The 23403-nt window shown below is 37.9% G+C and overlaps 1 protein-coding gene across 1 annotated transcript in view; it reads left to right on the forward strand.

Annotated features, from left to right (window-relative positions):
* The window catches only part of ISOC1 (isochorismatase domain containing 1), a 33922-nt gene extending 20063 nt beyond the window's left edge, over positions 1-13859 (forward strand). Inside the window, exons 2-5 of the mRNA XM_006870682.1 lie at positions 3769-3888; positions 3996-4199; positions 5761-5877; positions 13713-13859. Of these exons, the coding sequence (XP_006870744.1) occupies positions 3769-3888; positions 3996-4199; positions 5761-5877; positions 13713-13859 (588 nt within the window). The remainder of the gene's footprint in view (positions 1-3768; positions 3889-3995; positions 4200-5760; positions 5878-13712) is intronic.
* Positions 13860-23403: the final 9544 nt, after the last annotated feature.

Consider the following 23403-nt stretch of genomic DNA (forward strand, 5'->3'; position numbering starts at 1 on the left):
TTGTGGACTTGTTTTAATTTTCTTCATCTTTAGCCTGAATTTATATGACTAATTTATAATATGTTCTGCAGTCAGCCCATGACCTTGTTTTGGGTGATGATGTTATCTTTTCCATCATCTCTGCCCACAAATGTACTCAATTTGATTTTTCTGTATTCAATCTGTATTCAATTGATTCAAATCAATGCAAATGGGTTTTTCTGTATTCAATGTTGCTGAAGTTTGCAATGAAGAAATTGTTGGTCTTGCAAAATTTCTGGTGCCTTGTTCTTTGCCAATGCCTTCATTGCACCTTGGACTTCTTCCTTCAGTATCATATGCTTGATCATATGACAGAATCCTTCAATATTACAAGTTGAGGCTTGATTGTTTTCTTCAGTTCCCTCAGCTTGAGAAATGCTGAGTATGTTCTTCCCTTTCAGTTTTCTAAATCCAGGTCTTTCTTTGCATGTTTTGTTATAATATTTGACTTTGTCTTCTTGAGCTGGCCTTTGAAATTTTTAATTCAGCTCTTGTACCTCCTGATTTCTTGCATTTGCTTTAGCATCTCTATGCTAGAGAACAAGTTTCAGAGACTCTTCTGACATCCATTTTGACCTTTTGCTTTCTATCTGATGTTCTTGGTGTCATCCCACAACTCTTCTGGTCTTCAGTCTTCAGTGTTTAGCTTCAGTTTGAACTTGCATTTGAGCAACTGATGGCCTGTAGTCTGGTAGCTCTGCTGAAACCTGCCCAGCATGGGTTATTCTGCTGGTATTGAAATACAAGTGACAAAGCTTTCAGTGTTACAGTCCCATGCCAACCACCTCAATACAATAAACTGACAAAGGCGTGTTGACCAACAATAGTAATATGTTCTTCAGTAATCTAATGTCCAATTTCATCTTTATTGATTTACCTGTTTGTGACAATCTTTGAGAATGCAAATATTAAACTAATGTTTGTTCCTCTTACATCACAGAATATTTTTTAAACAGTGGTGATATGCTAGACATTATTTCATTGTGGTTATTTGAATTCAAAAACTGGTTAAACAGGTCTGTATTGTAAGGGAAAATCAAGGTCAGTTGTCAAAACATAATTCACAAAGATGGTATTCTACATCAGAATTTTTCAGTAGTGATTAGAGTCTTACAAGCTTTTTGAGTGGCTATCTAAGATGCACATAGTGTCCTCTTCTCGTTTGGAGCAAATGTGAAGAAAAAAAACAAAAGGAAACAGTGAGTTCAAAGTACTAAATGGACCATGGGAACTTTAGCCTTCACTACTCTGAGACCTGGTGTGGTGCTGTGGGTTAATGTGCCAGACTTCCAAGTCGTTTGTACTGAAAGGTTGGTTTTTCAAGCTCACCAGCTGTTCCTCAGAAACCCTATACAGGGTTGCTATGGGTTGGAATCGACTCAACAACACTTAATGACAACTCTGAGACCAGAACTAAATGGTGCCCAGTTACCACTACTGACCACTCTGAAGTAGATCACACTACTACAGGCTTTCAGAAAGTTCATGGACATTTTTCATTATCTTTTAATTTTTCCATGTAGCTATTGAAGCCTTCTCATATAAGGCCCTGTGTAGAGTGGAAGAAAACAAATAGTCCAAAAGACAGTATGAATGAACCTCAGCTTCAATTAAATGATGCCCAGCTACCACTACCAACTGCAGAAAGGGATCACATTTAGAAGGTTCTTGAAAGAGTGAGAGCAAAATGTGGAACAAAACTCAAAATCATAAAAAAAAAACAAAAAAAAAAACCCTTAGATATCCTTCAGTTGTGAAACTGAACTCACTCCTGTGGATCACCTTTCAGCCAAACAACGGATATTGGTTTAAAAGGAAAAGGTGAGCAATAACAGCAGAGAGATAAGTATTCCTTAGAGCAATCGACCAAAAGGGAAGCATCTGCCCAGGTACAAAGCTCAGAAGGCAGGAAGACACAGGAAAGAAGATAAACAGAAAGCAGATAAAACACAAGAAGAAAGTGAAATGAGTGCTGTTAAATTGTAGGAATTGCAATCAGTATAACAAAACAATTTGTATGAATTACTGTGTTGAAAACTGATTTGCTCTTTAAATCTTCACCCAAGCTTCAATAAAAAGTTTTTAAAAAAACATAAAAATAAATGCCAGTTACCATTTCAATTCCAACTCATGGTGACCCTGTGTATGGCAGAGTAGAACTTAAGGATTTTCAATGACTGACTTTCTGGAAGTAGATCACCAAAAGACCTCACTTCCACAGTACCTCTGGATGGATTCAAATCTCTGAACTTTGAGTTAGCAGTGGAACATGTTAACCACTTGTGCCACCAGGCACATCTTACTATTTTTCTCTTAATGAGAATAACAGTTCTGAATTTGTTCTCGATTGGTTTTTGTTTTTTATGTTCCATAGTCTCTGTCACAGATTAATTTAAGTTTCAGGGTTTTGTTTTTGTTTTTTGTTTTTTCCACTTTTAAGCAACTCTAGCAGATTTAACCTTTTTTTTACTACTATAACATTTTTTTTCTGTTAATCAAATACATACTTAATTATTTATTAACACATAATTATTAATTAATACATGATTAATATTCAGAAAATATAAAGTATAAAAAAAAACACTACCAAGCTTACCAGTTGTGGATGAACAATGTTTTTTGTATATTTGGTTTCAGCTTTTTTGTTCTTATTTTTTATGTGATTGAAACATTGCTGAACTCTGGCGGTAGTGGTTATGTGCTGTAGAACTCATAGTGACCCTATACAGGGTTTCCGAGGCTATAAATCTTTATGGGAGCAGAAAGCCTCATCTTTCTCCCATGAAACCATTGGTAGTTTTGAATTGCTGACTGTGAGACTAGCAGCCTGATTCGCAACCACTACACTACCAGAGCTCCTTAAATCTGGTAAGCTTTTAATTCACATTATGAACATTTTCTCTTTGATGTTACAAAATCTTTGAAAACATATACAGAGATTTTAATTGGCTAGGAATATTTTGTCATATGAACATGCTAATATTTGTTAAACCATTTGTATATTGATGGCCCTTGATTTTTTTTCAAAAGAAATCTCATTGTCATTTAGTTGAACGTTTACAGAACATATCAGTTTGTCATTCAACAATTCATACACATTGCAATCCCCACAATATAACAACACTTAGTTATTCCACTTTCTGCGTTTCTTATTTCTTATGTCCTTCTTTCCTAACCCTGCCTGCTTTCTGAACTTTGTCCCTAGGCAAATATTGCCCCTTTTCTTTCAAACAGTTAATTATTTTGAAGAATATGTACCTTCCTGTTGATCCACTTGGGTGAATTCAAGCTTGAAGGAAGTCTCTATGTGACAAGTAATCCAGGCCTTTTTTTATGATTTTGAAATTTGTTTCACATTTTTCCTCCCACCCTTTGCAGAACCTTCTAATGTGATCCCTTTCAAGCAGTCTGTAGCCAGTGTTTGTTTCCATGTCTCTGATTTTTCTTCCTTTGAACCCTGGATGGGGAAAAAAAACAATAGTTTCATCTTAACATGCTTCTGAGACCCCAGTTTCTACTCGCCCAAAGTAACCTTGGTTTAATTTCTAATTTTACATTATTATAAGCAGTTCTGTGACTATCCTTTGAATATTTTTCTGTTAGTTGAAGTACTAACAGAATTTTCTTTTAGACAAGAGTTGTAGAAATTGGGTCAAATAGGAGGAGCAATTATCTTTATTGACTTCTATTAAATACAAATATCATTGTGTAACAAGTGCTAAATCATTACTTTTTCTTTTCCCACAGCTCACTACCCTGGGGAATCTTACACCTTCAAGCACTGTGTTTTTCTGCTGTGATATGCAAGAAAGGTTCAGACCAGCCATCAAGTATTTTGGAGATATTATTAGTGTGGGGCAAAGATTGGTACGTTTGTTTATCTTTTCCAGTTTGCTTCAGCATAATATACATTCATATATACACATGTATGTTTGTATGTTGCTAATTATTTTCAATTTTGGTTGCTTTTGCAGTTGCAAGGAGCCCGGATTTTAGGAATTCCAGTTATTGTAACAGAACAGTATCCTAAAGGTCTTGGAAGCACTGTTCAAGAAATTGATTTAACAGGTGTCAAACTGGTACTTCCAAAGACCAAGTTTTCAATGGTGTTACCAGAAGTAGAAGCTGCTTTAGCAGAGATTCCTGGAGTTAGGAGTGTTGTATTATTTGGAGTAGAAGTAAGTACTTTTTATATTTTGGATATTATGTTATTTGCAGAAAACTTGATACTTCAGATTGCAATTTTGTGTAAGGAGTATCATTCAAGTGGCTGTACTGATGACAAGTAGTTACCATTTATTAGGTACTGACTATTTGAATGTTGGCCCAGGATTGGGCAGTGTTTCGTTCTGCTGTGCATAAGATTGCTATGGGTTGGTACCGACTCAATGGCACCTAACAATTTACAGGGAGCCCATTTGTATAAATAAAGTATACCAAATGCTGTTCCTGACAGTTATACTTTTTTTTTTTTTTTTGGCTTGTTCAGCATTCTTATCATACACGCTAATCAAAATGATCTTTAAGGAGTCATTCAATGCTAATTTTAATGAGCCATGAGTTGCTAATTTTCCACAGGTCTTTTGTCATGTGAAGTTAAAGTTGGAATTGTAGTGTTATTACAGTCTACATTTACTGGTTATATAATCCAGTTATTGCAGGAACATGTTTGTACTCTATATTCTCTGCTAATGAATTGGTACAAGTTAGTACTTACAAGGATAGAATTCATGTAATACATTTTCTGATGATAAAAACTGAAAGTTATTGTTCTTGCTAGGTGCCATTGAGTCAGTACCGACTCATTGTGACCTTATACACAGCAGAACGAAACACTGCCCGATCCCGGGCAACATCACTATTGCCACACTTTTGAGTCCATCGATGCTGCCACCTGGCCAATCCATCTCGTAGGAGGTCTTCCTCTTTTTCTCTGACCCTCCACCTTACCAAACATGATATCATTCTTCAGAGACTGGTCCCTCCTGGCAATATGTCTGAAGTATGAGAGACGAAGTTTGGCCATCCTGGCCTCCAAGGAGCACTCTGGCTGTACTTCTTCCAACACAGATCTATTGGTTCTTTTGGCAGCCCATGGCACTTTCAATATTCTCCTCCAACTCCATAACTCAAATTCATCAATTCATCTAGGTCTTTTTTGTCAATATCACAAATTAATTTCAGGTTGACCTACCTTTCCGTCTTGGGTGTCTTATAATAACTCAGTTTTCCCCCTATTTTCTCAGTCTGTAATACTGAAAAATTATTTTTGTGGTTGGTGCTTGGTGTGAGTGTAGAAATAAGAACAACTTTAAGTGCCACCAACATTGACTAGTAGCAGTCAGCTACATGAAAAAATCATCCAGTTGACACACATGAAAGTCATAAAAATTTCCCAGAGCTCTAACATGTGTTCAGTATTCCTAATAGGACCGCTGATATAATTCAATTTCTGATTTTACAAATGAATAAACTAAAGCCAGCACTGGACTGTAAACCACAAGGTCAGCTGTTCAAACCCATCAGCTACTCCTCGGAAACCCTATGTGGGATCACTGTAAGTCAGAACTGACTCAATGGTATTAACGAAAACAACAACCTTTATGCCCAAGATCATCTAGTTCAACAAGAGACAAAACTAGGTCTAGAACAAGGTCTTAGACTTGTAGTGTTGTTTCTGCTTTTTCATGTTGTTGGGAATGTGTAAAATACTTTGTTTGCTCTGTATCTTTCTGTTAGACTCATGTGTGCATCCAGCAAACTGCTCTGGAACTAGTTGGCCGGGGTATTGAGGTGCATATTATTGCTGATGCCACCTCGTCGAGAAGCATGATGGATCGGATGTTTGCTCTTGAGGTAACTGACCTACTTTAAAATAAGTCATTTATGTAGCTTTCCAAATAAACTTAAAGAGTATTTCAGGTTTTACATCTATAAAAGTTTTAGTTCTTTCATTTGTACTTGGTTTAATTTCCAGACGCTTGAATGTACTGATAGACCTTTCAAGTTTTTCCACCACTGCCTAATTTATTTCTTGTATCCTGTGGGTTAATGCACTAGATTGCAAAGTCGGTTTGAACTGCAAGGTTGAGGGTTCAAGACTTTTTGGAAGCCATAGACAAGGTCATTATGGATCGGAAACGACTTGCCGGCACTTAACAACAGCAACAAGCCTCCTTAGAGGGCTCCTGGAGTGGTGCTCTAGGATCAGCACTGGACTGAGTACCACAAGGTCAGCAGTTCAAACCCCTCAGCTGTTCCTTGGAAACCCTATACAGAGTCACTGTGAGTTGGAATTGACTTGATGGCATTTAACAACAATAACAATCATTAGAATTAGATTACTAGTGAAGCCTAAAGTTTCTATACACTTTTTTTTTCACTTCCTGTTGTTTTATTCATGAACTAATTGGTATTCCAAGATTTGCAAATTAAAAACAGTTCCATTGGGTTTAACTCAGACATGATCTAGCCAAAAACCTTGGGCAAATTGGGCCAAAAATGGTTCTGTGTAGCTTACCTTATCTTAGGTTTCCTTAGGCTTGAGTTTCTGGGGGCAGGAGATATGTCACCTGAAGTGGACTCAGTTCACATATAGTGTTCCATGGTTTTCTGACCCTAGAATGCCAAGGCATCCCACAGAATCAGAGAGTAATTTTCTTATCATCATTGTATAACAGTACTCTTACATAAACAATTTCTGTTCCAAGACTGCTAAAAAACAAATTACCACCTAGTTCTTTGAAACACTTCATTTTGTGGGTCTCTTTTTTTCACATTTAATTCAAATGCATAGAGTACGCTCCAAACGACCTTAATTGCTGGGTTGCTTAACTCTTTTATTAACAGCAGGAAATAGAGATTGTTTTTTAAACTCTCCAGTGGTACATGTACACGTTGACCTATGTCCTGCTTTTCTACAGAATTGCTAAACCACCTAATTCATTTACAGTGTTCCCTAGAGTGGTAGGGCAAGGCTATTAGAAAGAGTAAGGGCTAGCCAGAAGCAAAAGAAGAGTAAAGGGCACTTGGGGTGGCCTGACACATAAGCAAGTGGAAAGTTAGCATAACAGCAGTTACGGCCCTGGTTGGCTATCCCTTGTCCATTATATCTGAAGCAGTGAGTCCTATTATTGGGATTACATGTGGAAACTGTTTTCTTAGTTTTTTAAGCTATTTTGAAATCCATTTGAACTATAGAAATCTTCCTGGTAGCTAGGAACTAAGTGTTGCAATTTCGAATCTCAGTAAAGGTCTGTAAGCCATTTTACAGTTATGACTAAAGCATCTCCCAGTTGTTGAGTCTCTTTAGTAGTCCGATTTTAAACACTTCTTGTGATAGGTCCTCACCTCTCAGCGAGCAGTTCATTGTAGCATAGTGAGCTATGCGTTGGACTGCTAACCACAAGGTCAGCAGTTTGAATCCATGAGCCACTCCACAAAAAGAAGAGGCCTTCTGCTCCCATAAAAGTTTGCAGCCTTGGAAACCCTACATTAGATTGTTAAGGGTCAGAATTGACTCAATGGGAAACCTTTAATGTATTGCAGAGGTCCAGAGTGTGAAGTGTTTCTAAGGAAAGAAGAAAATAAATAAAAACATAAAGTAAAAACTTGCCTTGCTTATAAAGAAATGTCAATTACTTTTCTCCTACATTCATATGTTTCTTAGACCTGTCTTAATTATGGCATGTATCACAGAAAATTTTTGTTTTTTCTTTCCATGAGAATAAAAATAAAGCCAGTTATTTACCATCTGACTCTCATTCTTTGAGACAGTGTCATCTCAGTTACTAGAAATCCAGACAGAGGAGGTGACAACAGTGCTGGTTCTGTTGTCAATTTCATACATTTGTGTACTTTAACAGATTATCTAGAGTCTTGGTATGGCGCTGTGGGCTAATGCGTCAGACTGCAAAGTTGTTTGAATGGCAAGGTTGGTGGTCCAAGCTAATCAGCTGCTCCTTGGAAACCCTATACAGGGTTGCTATGGTTTAGAATCAACTCAACAGCTGTAAACAACAAAACCACAACAAAGTATCTAAACTTACACTTGAGGTTACTCATTGTTGAAATGAAAATAGTAATAGCCATTATATGATAGGATTTTGAGAGAATTAAATGAGAATAAGGTATAGCATTTAATAACTGTGCCTGACACATTGAACACTCAGATATTACCTTCTGCTGTTTAAAGATTTTTTTCTTGCTTTCATGAATATAGGCTCAGAAATGTAGATGCTAAAAATAAAGCTAAGACCTGGCTAAGAAATCTGGTGAAGGAAGGGGTCTATTATCTGGGTGTATTTGAAGGGCCTGAAGTAACCAGCATTGCCTATGGTTAAAGGGTTGAGGTTGAAAGGAAAATAAAGAAAAAAAGTCATAGTATAGGTCAAGTGGTCATTGGGGAAACTTGTCATATTTTTTTTTACCTCATACTTTAAAGTAGAGGTGATTTAGTGTATCCCTCAAATGAGAAAATACTATATTATTGTTTATTCTAAGACTATGAAAGTTAAATAGCAGTGCAACCATCTGCCCTTTTTTCCTTTAGAATATAATAACTAAGGATTATTCCAGAGATTAACCATGCTTGCTAAGATTGCTATTTTAATAAAATTTATGTTGTTGCTAAGTGCCATCGAGTCAGTTCCGACTCATTACCCTGTATAGGGTTTCCAAGGAGTGGCTAGTGAGCTTGAACAGCCAACATTGCGGTTCAAACCAACCTTGTAGTCTAGTGCGTTAACCCACAGTGCCACACCAGGACTCCATAAGATGTTTGGTGGTGGTAGATGCAGGTATGTGCCGTGGAGTCAGTTCTGACTCATAGCGACCCTATTTAGGGTTTCCAAGGCTATAAATCTTTACGTGAGCAGACAGCCTCATCTTTGTCCTGTGGAACCACTGGTAGTTTTGAACTCCTGACCTTGGGCTTAGCAGCCTGACATGTAACCACTACACTACCAGAGCTCCTTATAAGATGTATAGTGAATAGTAAGTATAAATGTAAATCTATTTTTGATAAGATTCATATTCCCATTATTGAAAATTCTGTTCTGTAAGAGTCTGGTGGTGTTTTATTCAACAAATATTTTTTGAGCATCTACCATATGCCAGGCATTATTTCTTTCAAATAATAATGAATAAAATAGTGTAAAATGTTCTTGGTATCCTTTAGTACTTCTTGGAAATTTAATAGGTTCAGTCTTTTCTTTTCCCTGACACTGACAAGACTTGTGCTCTGACAGTTTTAGGTTTGTGGGTCAGCACAACCTTTCTTTTCATTTGGCCTAGTTGGACTGACTTTTGCAGTTGTAAGTGAAGAACTTTGGAAGTTACTTAAGATCTGTATCCTTGTACATTAAAGAGCTAGAGTTAATTCTCCAGGAAAGAAAGGAGGTTAGAAACATCATTGGAGGTATTCTCATAGGTCAGCGTGGTGGGCAAGAACCTGCCCTGTGCTCTGTGCTCAAACACCCCTCAGGCTGGTATAGGCAGGCACTATGGACAGGTATAGGAGCCAGATCTATAAATGTTGCATTTTGCTGAGCCAAGCTTTCCCCTATTGTAGGTTCTTGGTGTTCAATGTGATTATGTTGAAACCCAATCAGTGTTGGCCACATCCCAGTCTTGAAGTCCAGTAATTCTGAGGTTTCAATTTACTATAATGGATTTCTGTGGCAAGCGGGGATATCTCAGTCTGCCTCAATACAGTGGCCTGGATCTCAGCATCCCTGACAGTTGATGGTGTGGAGTGGATTAGGCTCTGGTCAGCAGAATGCCAAGGAACACCGGACATTTTAGAATGGCTTCTTCTGGATTGCCAGATTTCTTCCTTAGACATGGAAACAGTCTTATTTCCTTCCTGACTCTCTAAGGAATTAGAATTATTGGGACTTGATCTTAGTTGGCATCTTACAGTTTATGAAGCACTTTCCCAGACAATGGGAGTCTGATTCAGATTCGACTGAATCACTGAAAAATGGCATATTCATCAAGGAGCAGTAAGGAAGGTTGGGCAGGGCAAAGGAGAAGAACTGGATTTGATCAAAGGTTTGTGGACTAGACAGTCTGTGCTCCTTCACATAACTGGTCTGTAGCTAGTATATGTTCCCTATTCTGTCTGAACATAGCACACAGTACTTTGAGATTTTTTGTAAGCAGTCTGGTAGCAGCTACTAACGTGCTCAGCTCCTAACTGAAAGGTTGGTGGTTTGAACCCACCCAGAGGCTCCACACAGGAGAAAAGACCTCAAGATCTCCGCCCATAAAGATTGGTGTTGGTGGTGGTTGTGTGCCCTTGAGTCTGTATAAGCGTTTCCAAGGCTGTAAGTCTTTATGGGAGTAGAAAGCCTCATCTTTGTCCTGCAGAACAATTGGTAGATTCAAACTGCTGACCTTGTGCTTAGCAGCCCAGTTTATAATCCATTACACTACCAGGACTCCTTCTCATGAAGATTGTTGTTGTTGTTGTTAAGTGCCGTCGAGTCGGTTCCGACTCATAGCAACCCATTATAGGGTTTCCAAAGAGTGACTGGTGAGCTTGAACCGAGTTTGTGCTTCAAACCAACCTTGCAGTCCTGTGCTTATCCTGAAGCCCTAAACCAGAAGTCCACCCATGAAGATTACAGCTTAGGAAACTCCATGGGGCAGTTCTATTCTGTTATGTAGAGTCACCAAGTCAGAATCAACTTGATAGCATACAAAGGTGTTGAAATGACAGTCAGAACTCAATTAATAAGCACAGCGAAGGAAATTAGAGTTTCCAAATATATTGTTGAAATCAGAGATAAATTGTTGTTGTTCAGCATTGTCGGGTCAGTTCCGACTCATAGTCACCTTATATAGGGTTTCCAAGCGCCTGGTAAGTTTGAACTGTAGACCTTCTAACTCCAACAACCTTGCAGTCCAGTGCTTATCCTACAGCGTTACACCAGGTACTTGTCAGCACAGAAGTGTCACTAGCATTCTTGCATTTGCCCCTTTCCTGCATGTTTAGGTTTATGGTTCAAAACAACAACCTGTTGCTTCTGTGTCTTGGGAATTCTGGTCAGTTGCTCTGCACCTTTTCCTGCCCTGATGGTTGTGCTCCATTCTTTCTAATCAGACCCAATGACCTGTACTTCAGTCCACTTACATCCTTGGGGGAAAAAAGGAATGGTCTTTAAGTGTAAAGGTTAGGTCTGTAGATGCTCAACCTTTAGAGATTTACCCCCAGTACACGGTGATGTCTTTACTATTCAAGTTCTTCCTTCTTCATGAGGAAAAGCTGATCCTGGTTTTGTCTTCAACAAACTCATCCTCCATGGAATCCTGGTGTGGTGCTTTTGGGATAAAGCACTGGACGGACCGCAAGGTTGATTAGAACTACAAGGTTGGAGGTTCAAACTCACCAGTTCCTCCTTTGAAACACTATACAGAGTTGCTATGAGTGGTAACTGACTCGATAGCACTTAACAACAACAGCAATATGGTGATGTCTTCACTATTCAAGTGCTTCCTTCTTCATGAGGAAAACTAGTCCTAGTTTTGTCTCCAACAAAGTCACCCTCCATAGTTCTTTGAGTCGCTACTTCTTGGGATCAGTTTGACACTCTCCTCCTGTCACTGGGCTACTGATAAATATGTGAATCAGGTGAATAAAAGCCTGTTATACAATTCTCTGGAGTCCTGTGGGTTAATGCGCCAGACTGCAAAGCCATTTGAACTGCAAGGTCGGCGGTTCAAGCTCACCAGCTGCTCCTTGGAAACCCTGTACACGGTCGCTATGGGTCGGAATAGACTCGACGGCACTTGACAACAACTACAATTCAATTCTCTATCCTCTTCCCCTTCCTTCCTTTTCCCCTACTTTTTTCACTTGCTGTCTCTACTTTGTCCTATTCCTTCCCTTTCTCCCACTTTTTTTTCCTGCCCTTGAGATTTTTCTCCTTTATAATGATTAAGGAGCCCTGGTGCTACAGAGAATTACGTTTTGGGCTGCTAATCAGCAGGTCCATAGCTGCTCTTTAGGAGAAAGATGAGGTTGTCTACTCTCACAAAGATTTAGTCTCAGAAACTCTAAGGAACACTTCTGTGTCCAGTGGGGTCACTGTGAGCCAGAATTGAATCGATTAGCAGTGGTTTTATATTATTATGATTACACTGGAAAAATTTAGCAGGGGCATTTTATGATCTACCAGTGAAACTTTGCACAACTTTAAATTTTATATTCTAGTGATTTTTAAGTTTATGATGGTGGCTCACTTAATCTTAGGGCTCATTTTAAACTTCACATGAGGCTGTTTTTCTTATATTACCAATCATTTGTAGACCGGGGCATGCTAATTTAATAGGAAGGTGTTGCATGCTATGTGTTAGGTGTTTGAGCAAGGAAAAATGAAAAACTGAGAATGATCATTTAATTCCTGCTAGGGTTTCAATGCAATTATACATGTGCATCTTATAGGAAATTGGGTAATAGGAATTGATGGAAATATTGTAAACAAACCAAGCCTTAAAATATATTACTCCTCTCTAATATATGTAGTGTAGTGGTTACGAATCAGACTGTGAACCTTAAGGCCAGCAGTTCAAAACTACCAGTTGTTCTGCAGGAGAAAGATGAGGCTTTCTGCTCCCGTAAAGATTTATAGCCTTGGAAACTCTATACAGGGTCTCTATGAGTCAGAACCGACTCCACGGCACATAACCAACCAACCAATATATGTATATTTATATGTTATTGTTGTTAAGTGCCTTGAGGTGATTCTGACTCATAGTGACCCTGTATAGGGTGTTGGACGCAAATCTTTGTGGGAGTAGAAAGTCTTGCCTATCTTCCTCAGAGCAGCTGGTGGGCTCAAACCACCAACCTCATAGTTAGTAATCCAGTGCTTATCCTACAAAGCTACAGTGTTCCCCATGTATGTATGTATGTATGTATATACATATACACATACATATATATGTTGTTAAGTGCCTTCAAATCTATTCTGACTCAAAGCGACCCTGTAGAGGGTTTCCAAGGAGCAGTTGGTGAGTTTGAACCACTGACTTTGTGGTTCAAACCAACCTTGCATTCCATTGTTTGATCCCACAGCGCCACACCAGGGAACACATTCTCTCTCTCTCTCTCTCTCTCTCTCTATATATATATATATATATATATATATATATAAGAAACTCGCAAATGATCACATATCCAGTTAAACTGCTGAGGGGAGAACTGTGGAAAGAGGCAACATATCTAGCCAGTAGAAAAGAGTTTAATAAATTTAGTAGTAAGCCAAAGCCATTTGAGTAAATGTGAGTGAGAGGTCAAACTCAAATCTGCAAGGAGTGGTTAGGAAATCACAGCAATTCAAAGTATCAGAATTAAAAGAGGTCATACCATTCCTTTGTCTCTTACGTCATTGTCCTAGACTCTCTTTAGCTTTGGTTACCTCCTATCCCAGGCACATATAATTCATAATATTGGCAGCTTATTTTCTTACTCATTTTTAGTTCATTTTTCATATACTGGGGATCATAATAGGTTTGTAGTGTGGCTAGTTTTGAAACCGTCCCCATCACTGAATTCAATAGTGCGGTGAGGGTCTGTGAGTTTTTAGAGAGGATACTCATGAGTTTGGCCCAACATTCTTTTACTATTTTAAAATGGTGTTCTTTCTTATGTTCACTTCTTTGTCTTTATGTTTGTCTTTTTAAAGCGTCTTGCTCGAACTGGGATCATAGTTACCACGAGTGAGGCTGTTCTGCTACAGCTGGTGGCTGATAAAGACCATCCAAAATTCAAGGAAGTTCAGAATCTAATTAAGGCGAGTGCTCCAGAGTCGGGTCTGCTCTCTAAAGTATAGGACATTTGAAGGACTGGAATGCCAGTTGCCATCAGGAAGAACAGGACTGGAAGCCCAGACAAAGATTGTCTCTACTAACCTAAAATGTTAAGTCAAAAATTGGCTCCTTTCTTGCACCTCTTAGTAAAACTTAACCAGCTAGACCATTTATTTGGGTACCAGTGTTCAGTTACAAATGTAAAAGGCTTCAGGTGCTGCTTACCTTCTTTTTGTGTTCAGATGCTTTTATTTATTGAAAAAATTACAGCGAGGTGCCTGTTTTGTCTACACTGTAATACATTGATGATCATTTTCAACAGTGTACATTCTTGTGCAATTTTCCTAATTGTGCATTTTAAAGAAAAATAAAGTATACAATAATTGTTTGATATTTGTAGCATTGTAAGATGAATGTTATAATGTTTAAATGTGGATTCGTTGCTTTTACTTTAAATGTTGATTAAAATAGGATTATTGTATGAACATTTAAAAACAGGAGCCTGGATTATGTTACTACCTTCCCTCAAAATGTTGTTGACTTACTTAGGGAGTTGCATTGATCTTACCAAACCAAATCATATTACATAATTATATCTTTCTTGATTTTGCTGATTTTCTTATTCTAATGACTAATTCTTTATTAATGTTCTTTTCCTTAACTGAATCATTTACCTAGGAAGACCCTTTGAGTTCTTTCTTACTGTAATTTTACAAATGGATGGGTTAATTGGCAATACATTACAGTGGAGGGCTGTTGTAACATCCTGGAAGTGTGTATTACAACCATCTTGAATTACAACCATCTTGAATACATGCACATGATTTAGCAAAAAGATAAAGGCCAAATAAAATTTAGTTTTAAAATGTCAGATTCTATTTTCAGTTCATTTTCTCCTCTCATCCACCAAACAATGTTAATGCAAAAGGCATCAGTAATGATGCAGTAGTATTAATCCTATAGTCATTACTAGTCTCCAATACATTTATTTTCATTAAGTACTTATAAGAGGATTTTTGAACTGTTTTTGAAGTATTGTGTGAAATATAAAACATTGTTGTCTTTTATATTAAAGTAATTAAAGAAAATGTATGATGTGAATGAAATTATTTTATACCCCACAAGAAGGCCCTCCACGTATTATTCCAGGGATTCTAATATTTATTTAAAGGTAATAAAGTTTTGACATTTAAAGTGAGCATTTTCAAAGAAGGAAAATCCATTGTGGGAGGGTGGATTTACTTTACTGAAAGATACATTCTTCATTACCTAAGAGAAGTAGCAATGTTTGTTTATTGTCTGGTAACAGATAGCTTCCTAGAGTTTTTATTAAGGGAGTTTTAACACATCTTTTCCCAGTAAATTTGCACATCAAAAGGAATAAAATTTCTCTAAAATTCCTTTTAAAGGCACTAAGAGAAAACCTTTTCCCATTTTTAAATATGTTGTTAAGTACCTTTCAGTCAGTTCCAACTCATAGCAACCCAGTTAGTAGCTACATTCTTAACCACTGCACCACTATAATTGCCTTCCAAACTGTAAGGTATCAAACTAACCCTGTGATAGTCTTAAAATGTTGATTCAGATTTAGTAGGCCTTAGATGGAGTCCTGGTGTGACCTTGTAAAGATAAGCAGTAGACTGCTAATTACAGTGGTGGGTTTGAGATCCTGCATTTCCAAATACTAGAACTTCTCTTCAGGGACCACACTGTTTCCTCAAATGCACCCAGACGGCTGTAGTGAAGCCTGTTCCACACTGGAAACAGTACTCTGGCCCTAAATTAGTTTTCTCTTGCTGTCGTAATGAATTATAACAAATACAGTGGTTTAAAAGAACACAAATGTATTACCTTACACTTCTGGACGTCAGAAATCTAGAGAAGGTGTTGACGAGTTGCATTCCTTTTACAGGCACTAAGAAAAACCTTTTCCCATACAGTTGTCTTCTTGGGACTACCTAACCACCTTCAAAGACAGGTGTGGACCTTCTTACTTGGAATCTAACTCTTCTGCCTCCCTCTTCTATTTTAAGAGTGCATGTGATTAGATTAGACCCACCTGAATAATCATGAATAATTTTCATATCTTGATGCCAGCTGATTAGCAACCCTAATTTCATGTGCAACATTAGCTCTCTTTCCCACGTAAAATAACATCTTAGCTTCCATGACATTTTTTTTTTTGGGGGGGGGGCATTATTCTGCATATCACAGGTCTCATGATGTGATTCAGTAGTTTATTTCATTCTGTCCCCTAGAGTGTGTGTTATCCATATTCAATTTGGAAAGTACTGTTTGAAAACCTATGAAGTTCTCAACATTATGGTATATATTAAGAATATAAAGATGCTCCCTGGAATCTCATGGTCAATAAATGGGAAGTAAGGTGAGTTAGTGTCAAAGGTTCAGAAAGGTCACCACAATGTTAAAATTCAGAATAATAAATTATAAAGTCTGCCTTTTTTTGTAGATCATGCCAAACAAGCTGACAAGGTCTTATTACAGGAACAGTGAATTGATTTTAATACATTAGGTCTTGAAATTCCAGGCATCTAATCGCATATTGTTGGCAAATGCTGTCGAGTCTGTTCCTACTCATGGCGACCCTATATAGAGTTTCCAAGGAGTGACTGGTAGGTTTGAACCACCAGTCTTGTGATTAGTAGGCCAGCACAATGAAATTCTTTAAAAGATGAAAATTATGAAATCAAAAATATAAGCAAAGAAAGTATTACACTGTTAGGAACCGAATAAAAAGCTTCATTTATTGAAATGTTAAAACATCTGCAGCTTCTTCAACTAAAATGATAAGTGATAAGGTATCAACTATTTACAAGAAAGCCAAATACTTTGTTGTTCTTGTTAAATGCCATGGAGTTAGTTGGTTCAGACTCAAAGGAACTTTGCATAAAGTTTCCAAGGAGTGGCTGGTGGGTTTGAACTGCCAACGCTGTGCTAACCTACAATGTCATGCCAGGACTCTAAATACTCTGTTATAACCATTAAACTAACACATTTCTGTATCTGGGAAGGATTTTTTTATTTTTAAAGTTGCTGGTTAGGTAAATATTACTTTGTAACTTGATGGAATTATAAAGACCATTATTGTGATTGCCCTCAAGTAAGTATTGACTTATAGCAATCCTACCCAAAATAAAACACTGCCTGGTCCTAGGCCATCCTCACAATTGTTGTTATGCTTCAGTCTATTGCTGCTGCTACTGTGCTAATCCATCTCGTTACTGAGAGGTGGGAGGTGCAGGGTCATCCTCTTTTTCCCGGATCCTCTTCATCTCCAGAAACTGTTCCCTACTGATAACATGTCTGAAGTGTGAGAGAAGAAGTCTCATTATCATGGCTTCTAAGTAACATTCTGGCGATGTTACTTAGAACTCACATTTGTTTGTTGTTCTGGCAGTCCATGGTACTTTTAATATTCATCTCCAACACCGTAATTCAAATACATCAATTCTTCTGTTTCCTTATTCATTGTCCAACTTTCACATCAATATGTTGTTAAGTGCCATTGAGTCAGTTCTGGCTCATATGGACCACGTATAAGAATGGCTGATGGGTTTGACCCACTGACCTTGTGATTAACAGTCCAGTGCTTATCACAGTGCCATACAAGAATTTGAGGTACCTGAAAATACCTTGATTAGGCAATTTTTCCCTCAAACTATGTACAGGTTCCTCATGATCACAAGTGTTCTGGAATACCCATTATTTGCAATGTGATCCATAGCTTCTCATGATCCACATAGTCAAAAGCCTTTGCACAGTCAGCAAAGAAGAAGAAAGTAAACATCTTTATGGTATTATTTGCTTTCAGCCTACTTTCATACCCTCTTCAAATCTGGCTTGAATTTTTGGCAATTCCCTGCAAATGTACTGTTGTAGTCATTTTTAAATTATCTTCTTCAAATTTTTGTTTGCATATGATACTGTTTGAGATTTCTGCATTCCGTTGGGTCACTTCTCTTTGGAATGGGCACAGATATGATCTCTTCCAATTGGTTGGCCAGGTAGCTGTCTTCCATATTATTTGGCACAAATCAAGCACCTCTTTATCAAAACATTTCAATTGGAATGTTTTAAATCCAGGAGCCTTGTTTTTCGTTAATGCTTTCGATGCAGCTTGGATTTCTTCCTTCAGTACCATCGGTTCTTGATCATATACTATCTCTTGAAAATGGTTGAACATACTTTCCATCTTTTGATGCTTTCTGTATCATTCAGTATTTTCCCATAGAATCCTTCAATATTTCAAGTCAAGGTTTGAATTTTCTTCAATTCTTTCAGCTTGAGAAATGCTGAGCATGTTCTCTTTTGTTTTTCTAACTCCAGGTCTTTTCACATTTCATTATGATCTTCTCAAATCTGCCCTTAGAAATTTTCTCTTCAGCTCTTTTACCTCCTCATTTTATCCATTTTCTCTAGCATGTTTATGCTGTAGAGCAAGTATGAGTCTCTTCTGACATCATTTTGGTCTCTTCTTTATTGTCTTCTCAATGATCTTTTGATTTCTTCCTGTTTGGTGTTCTTGATGCCATCCCACAACTCTTCTGGTCTTTGTTCATTAGTGTCCAGTTCATCAAATCTGTGCTTGAGATAGTGCCTTGAGATAGTTGGGATATGATCAAGATCATATTTTGACTCTCTATCCCTGGCCTTATCTTAGCTGATGATATTGAGCTATTTTACCTTCTATTCCTACAGATACAGTTAATGATTCCTGTGTATTCCATCTGGTGAAGTCCATGTGTGTAGTAGCTCTTTATTGTTGCTTTAAAAAAGGTGTTTTCAATGAATAAATCATTGGTCTTGCAAAATTCTGTTATGCAATCTCCAGCATCATTTCTATCACCAAGACTATCTTTTCTAACTTTGGATCCTTTGTTGTTTCTAAGCATCTCATTCCAATTACCAGTAGTTATTAGTACATCTTGGTTTGCTTGTTTGATCAATTTCAGACTGAAGAACTTGGTAGAATAATTCTATTTTCTCATCACTGACATTAGTGGTTGGTATGTAAATTGAATAATAGTGGTATTAACTAGCCATCCTTGTAGTAGTACCCTTTCACAGCACTGTACCTTAAAGATATATCTTGAAACGTTCTTTTTAACAGTGAATGTGACACAATTCCGTTTGAATTTGTTGTTCCCAGCATGGTAAACCATATGATTGGCTGATTCAAAATGGCCAATACTAGTCCAGTTCAGCTCATTAATGCCTAGGATATCCATCTTTATGTGTTCTATTTTATATTTGACAACTTCAATATTCCTAGATGCATACTTTGTACATTCCACATTTCAAGTTGATGTTTGCTCTTGTTTCTCATTATTTTGTTTTGTGCCCATCAGCAAATGAAGGACCATCATCACGGTCAACTCCACTTTGAGGAGGCAGTTCTTCCCCAATCATAGCTGTAGTGCCGTCCAACCTGAGGGGCTCATCTTCCAGTACTATATCTAATAATGTTCTACTGCTCTGCCTAATGTTTTCATTTCCTAGCACAGTATCTGACAGTGTTCCACTGCTTCTCATAAGGTTTTCAGTGGATAAGCATTCAGAAGTAGTCTGCCTCTGCTTCCTAGTCTATAATAGTCTGGAAGTTGCGCTAAAACCTGCCCACCATGGGTGCCCTCTGATGGTATTTAAAATACCGGTGACATAGCTTTCAGCATCACAGCAACACGAAAGCCACCACAGTACAACACTGACAGATGAATGGTACGATTATGACTATAGTAAACTCTAAAATTGTAAAAGTATTATATTTTACAGAGGCATGTAGTAAGGCCAGAGAAAAATGTTTTGTCCAGTTTTAAAGATACAAGCATCATTGTGAACCAAAGTTCCTTAACCTCTTGTTGCTCTGACTGATAATATGAAAGATCAGGAGGAAAAAGAGAATAGCATTAAGTGCATAGAAAAGGATACATTTTGCCATCTGTAAAACAGTACAATATGTATACTGTTTTGATTAGCAAAACTCAAATGGATTACACGTCTGGCTACTGCTGATAGCTTTTCTTCACAATATTTAATCTCATATCTTCCCAATGGTTTTCTCTAAAACACATTTTCTAGCTAATTTGATACAATAGCTGATAATATGAAAATTATCATTTTCATTGCCAAATAGCTACAAATCAGTTTGTGTGCATCATTAAAATGATTAATTCTTCCTCAGTCTTCCTTAGGGCATTATTGTCACTGTTTAACCTTTGATTACAATGATTTAAAGAACCACTAGGATATAATGATCTATATTAGCTGCTTAGATATGATGGAAATGGCTTTAAAAAATAATTAGTATTGACTTTAAGAATCTTAATTTCCATGTTGCTTTTATGAATCTTTTCAGTTGTTCCTAAGTTCTGTATTGTGTTTAAACACTAGACCATTTTATCAAGAAAGTATGACCAAAATACCCTTAGCTTTTTAGATGCAAATGAAATCCAAAATTATGGTTAAGTAAAATAACCTATTTCATTCCTTGAAGAAATTTTAATCCTGAATTACTTGCTGTAGTTTTTAGAATTCTGAAGTGCCAGGGTCCTGAGTCGGGGTCCCGCCTCAACAAAGGATCACCTCGACGGAGTGTGGGGTTTTAACGTGAGTGGGAGATCTAGTAGGCGAAAGAAAAGAGACAGAAAAGACAGAGACAAGACTGATGCAAGCTGACAGGCAAGCTAGCACACCAAGGTAGCTGAGCCCCAGTCTTTTATTGTCAGAAGAAGGAAATTGACACAAAAGAAAATAATGACAAAAATGTTGATTATTCACTTAGGACAGGATACGAGATCATTCATGTGATACAGAACATAATGATTCACAAAATTATGTTTAACTTCTGAGGACATCATGATTCTTCTTAATAAGCTAAAATCCTTATTTCTATGAGAAAGGTTCAAGCAAGCAATTACAGGTTATACATTATATCTAGGTCTGTGTAGCCTAGGGCAGCAACTTGTGGTTTCTTAGAAGGTGTTTAACATATTTTCAAAACTTAATCACAAGTGGGTGAAGGTGAGAGGTTTCAGAGTTTTTACTAAAGACTAAGTTATACTTTCTTAAACTGCTTCTGTGTCTTTTTTGCAGGCAGAAAATACATGCTTTTGTTAGTGAACAAGATTTCAGATACCTGGCTTTAATTGTTAAACTAATGATTCTTTCCTCCTTGCTTCTACAATTATAGGGAAGGTGAAAAACAGGTTTTGACTTTTCTAAGAAGGTGCAGTCTCACTTTTACATTCTTTTAACTCTGTTCTGGTTTCCATATCTAGATATGACAATGTTCATTGCTATTATATTCCCAATATACCTTGGGAGAGGGGGGAGGAGAGTATTTGAATTAAGATGATTATACCCAGAGGTGGTTTGGGGGTGCATAAAATTATCACATACAGCAAGATTCCCATGAAAAACATCAAGAGCACAACAGACATACACAGGGGTGTCTTCAGGAGGTAGCTACTAGTTTCAGTGTTATTATTGCACATAGACATTAACAGCTCATGTATCTTTAATATTAAACATAACTAAGTAATTGGTTAGAAAACAATTGTTACATATTCTCTGCGTTGCTACATCCTGTTTTTCTGTACTTTTATTTTTCATAGCCTCACGCACAACTCTTGTTACTGGGGCAGTGATATTTACATGAGAGCCATTGATCAAAACGTTGTGCGTATTATTACTGAAAACAATCACTTTCCCAGAAGCTACAATAACCGGAGTTAAAAGCATAAAGGACAGGTACAGTATGCACAAAAGTACAATTAAAGAAAATTGCACAGAGGTGGCCAAACAGTGAGTTCGCCAAAGCCTATGAACCAGGGACTTCAGGGAGTTACTTCCTTGGCCCTCGGGGTCCATGGCCCGTAAGCCTGAGGAGGGCTCAAAGACTGGATTTTCGTCCATGTTATCTTTGTGCCTCAACTTCTCAGTGCTGGTTACGTATGCTGCGGTTGCCAGCACTGAAGTATCCTGGAGCATTCACACTGTTCTTTTTATGCATACGTTTTCCTGGTTATAATATCAAACTCTAATCAGTTGCTGCTGTGAAGACTTTTCAGTGGTCAAAACAAGGCCACTTGCTGAGAATTTGCCTTTCACCCCAGATACATTGAATCAGAGTCTACATTTTAACAAGATCCTCAGGTTATTCTTATACACCCCAGGTGTATCCCCTGGGGATCTTGTTAAAATATAGATTCTGAGTCAGTGTATCTGGGCTGGAAAAGCAAATTCTCTGCAGGGAATCAAACTGAGATGTTTGATGCCCTGGATGAAAATCAGTTGACTTTAAGCTGCAGAGTTTAGTCTTGTTCTGACCTAATCAGGTGAGCCATTAAAAGGGATCCCTTCCTGGGATAAGATTCCTGGAGAGAGGGATTAGATATGAAGGAAATTTTCCATTGCTAATTTTGAAGATGGATGGAACACATGTCAAAGAATGCCTGTAGCCTCTGGTAGCTGAGAGCCTGCAGCCCTCATGAAGATAATAAACACAAGGAACTGAATTTGAGCATCAAACAATGAATTTGGAAGTTGATTTTCTCCCCCCAGAACCCCCAGAACAGAACACAGCGCAGCCAATTCTTTGATTTCAGTCTTTTAAGATCCTGAGTAGGAAACCCAGGTACACAGATTACATCAGATGGGTGTTATTAAGCATTTCTCATTGCTAAACACGCTTGAGTTGGTTCTAACTCATGGTGACCTTACTTATCCTAGTGCCACACCAGGACCCTAAACTTCTCTTAGTGTATGCAGCAATAAGACTAGAGCTTCTCCCAATAACTGAGATAAAAGCATATGTTTATTTTAACTTTAAATTTTTTATTGTGAATGGAGTGATAGTTTACATAGGAGAACATCAGCTTTACATTTATCCTATTGTGTTTCGTTTCGTTGCAATGATTACAATCCCCTCCATGCATCATCATTCAACAGCATTTGCTTCCATTTCCTCTTTAAAAAAAATTTTTTTTTGGATATACACTGAAGCACTCAGGAATATATAACCATTCAAAGAACCAAAGGGCATACCCTGCAAGCCTGCCCCCCAGCACCAGCGCTTCTCCCTCCTTGAGTCTAGTGTCCCCAGCTGCTCCATCTCATCATCTCTGCCTCTGTCTCTGGCTTCGCTGCTTCTCTGGATAAGGTCCTGCACTCGGCTCTTCCCCTTTGATGGTCCCAGGGCCCACTCCTGGACTGCAAGATCAACCACTCCCCTCCTTTTGTTACAGAACATCTACCTTTACATTTGCAACACTCACAATCAGTCCTGATAGTAATTATTCACTATTGAACCACAAGAGTCTTATCCCCATCTCCGTTCGTCAGCCCAGTCCAGACAGATTAGAAACCACTCAGTGGAGATGCTACCTTCCCCTGGACCCTCTGAAACTAGGCTCCCTGTTGAAAGTTTGTAAACCAGTCACTTCTTGCCTTTGTAACACCCCCATTTTGGGCAGCCAATGTCCAAGTTGTCCATCCCTGTCAACCCTGTGTACCGAGGGGGTGGGAATGATCCTCCCTGTAAAGATT

The sequence above is a fragment of the Chrysochloris asiatica genome, unplaced genomic scaffold, assembly GCF_000296735.1.
Source record: "Chrysochloris asiatica unplaced genomic scaffold, ChrAsi1.0 scaffold00147, whole genome shotgun sequence".
Classification (NCBI taxonomy): domain Eukaryota; kingdom Metazoa; phylum Chordata; class Mammalia; order Afrosoricida; family Chrysochloridae; genus Chrysochloris; species Chrysochloris asiatica.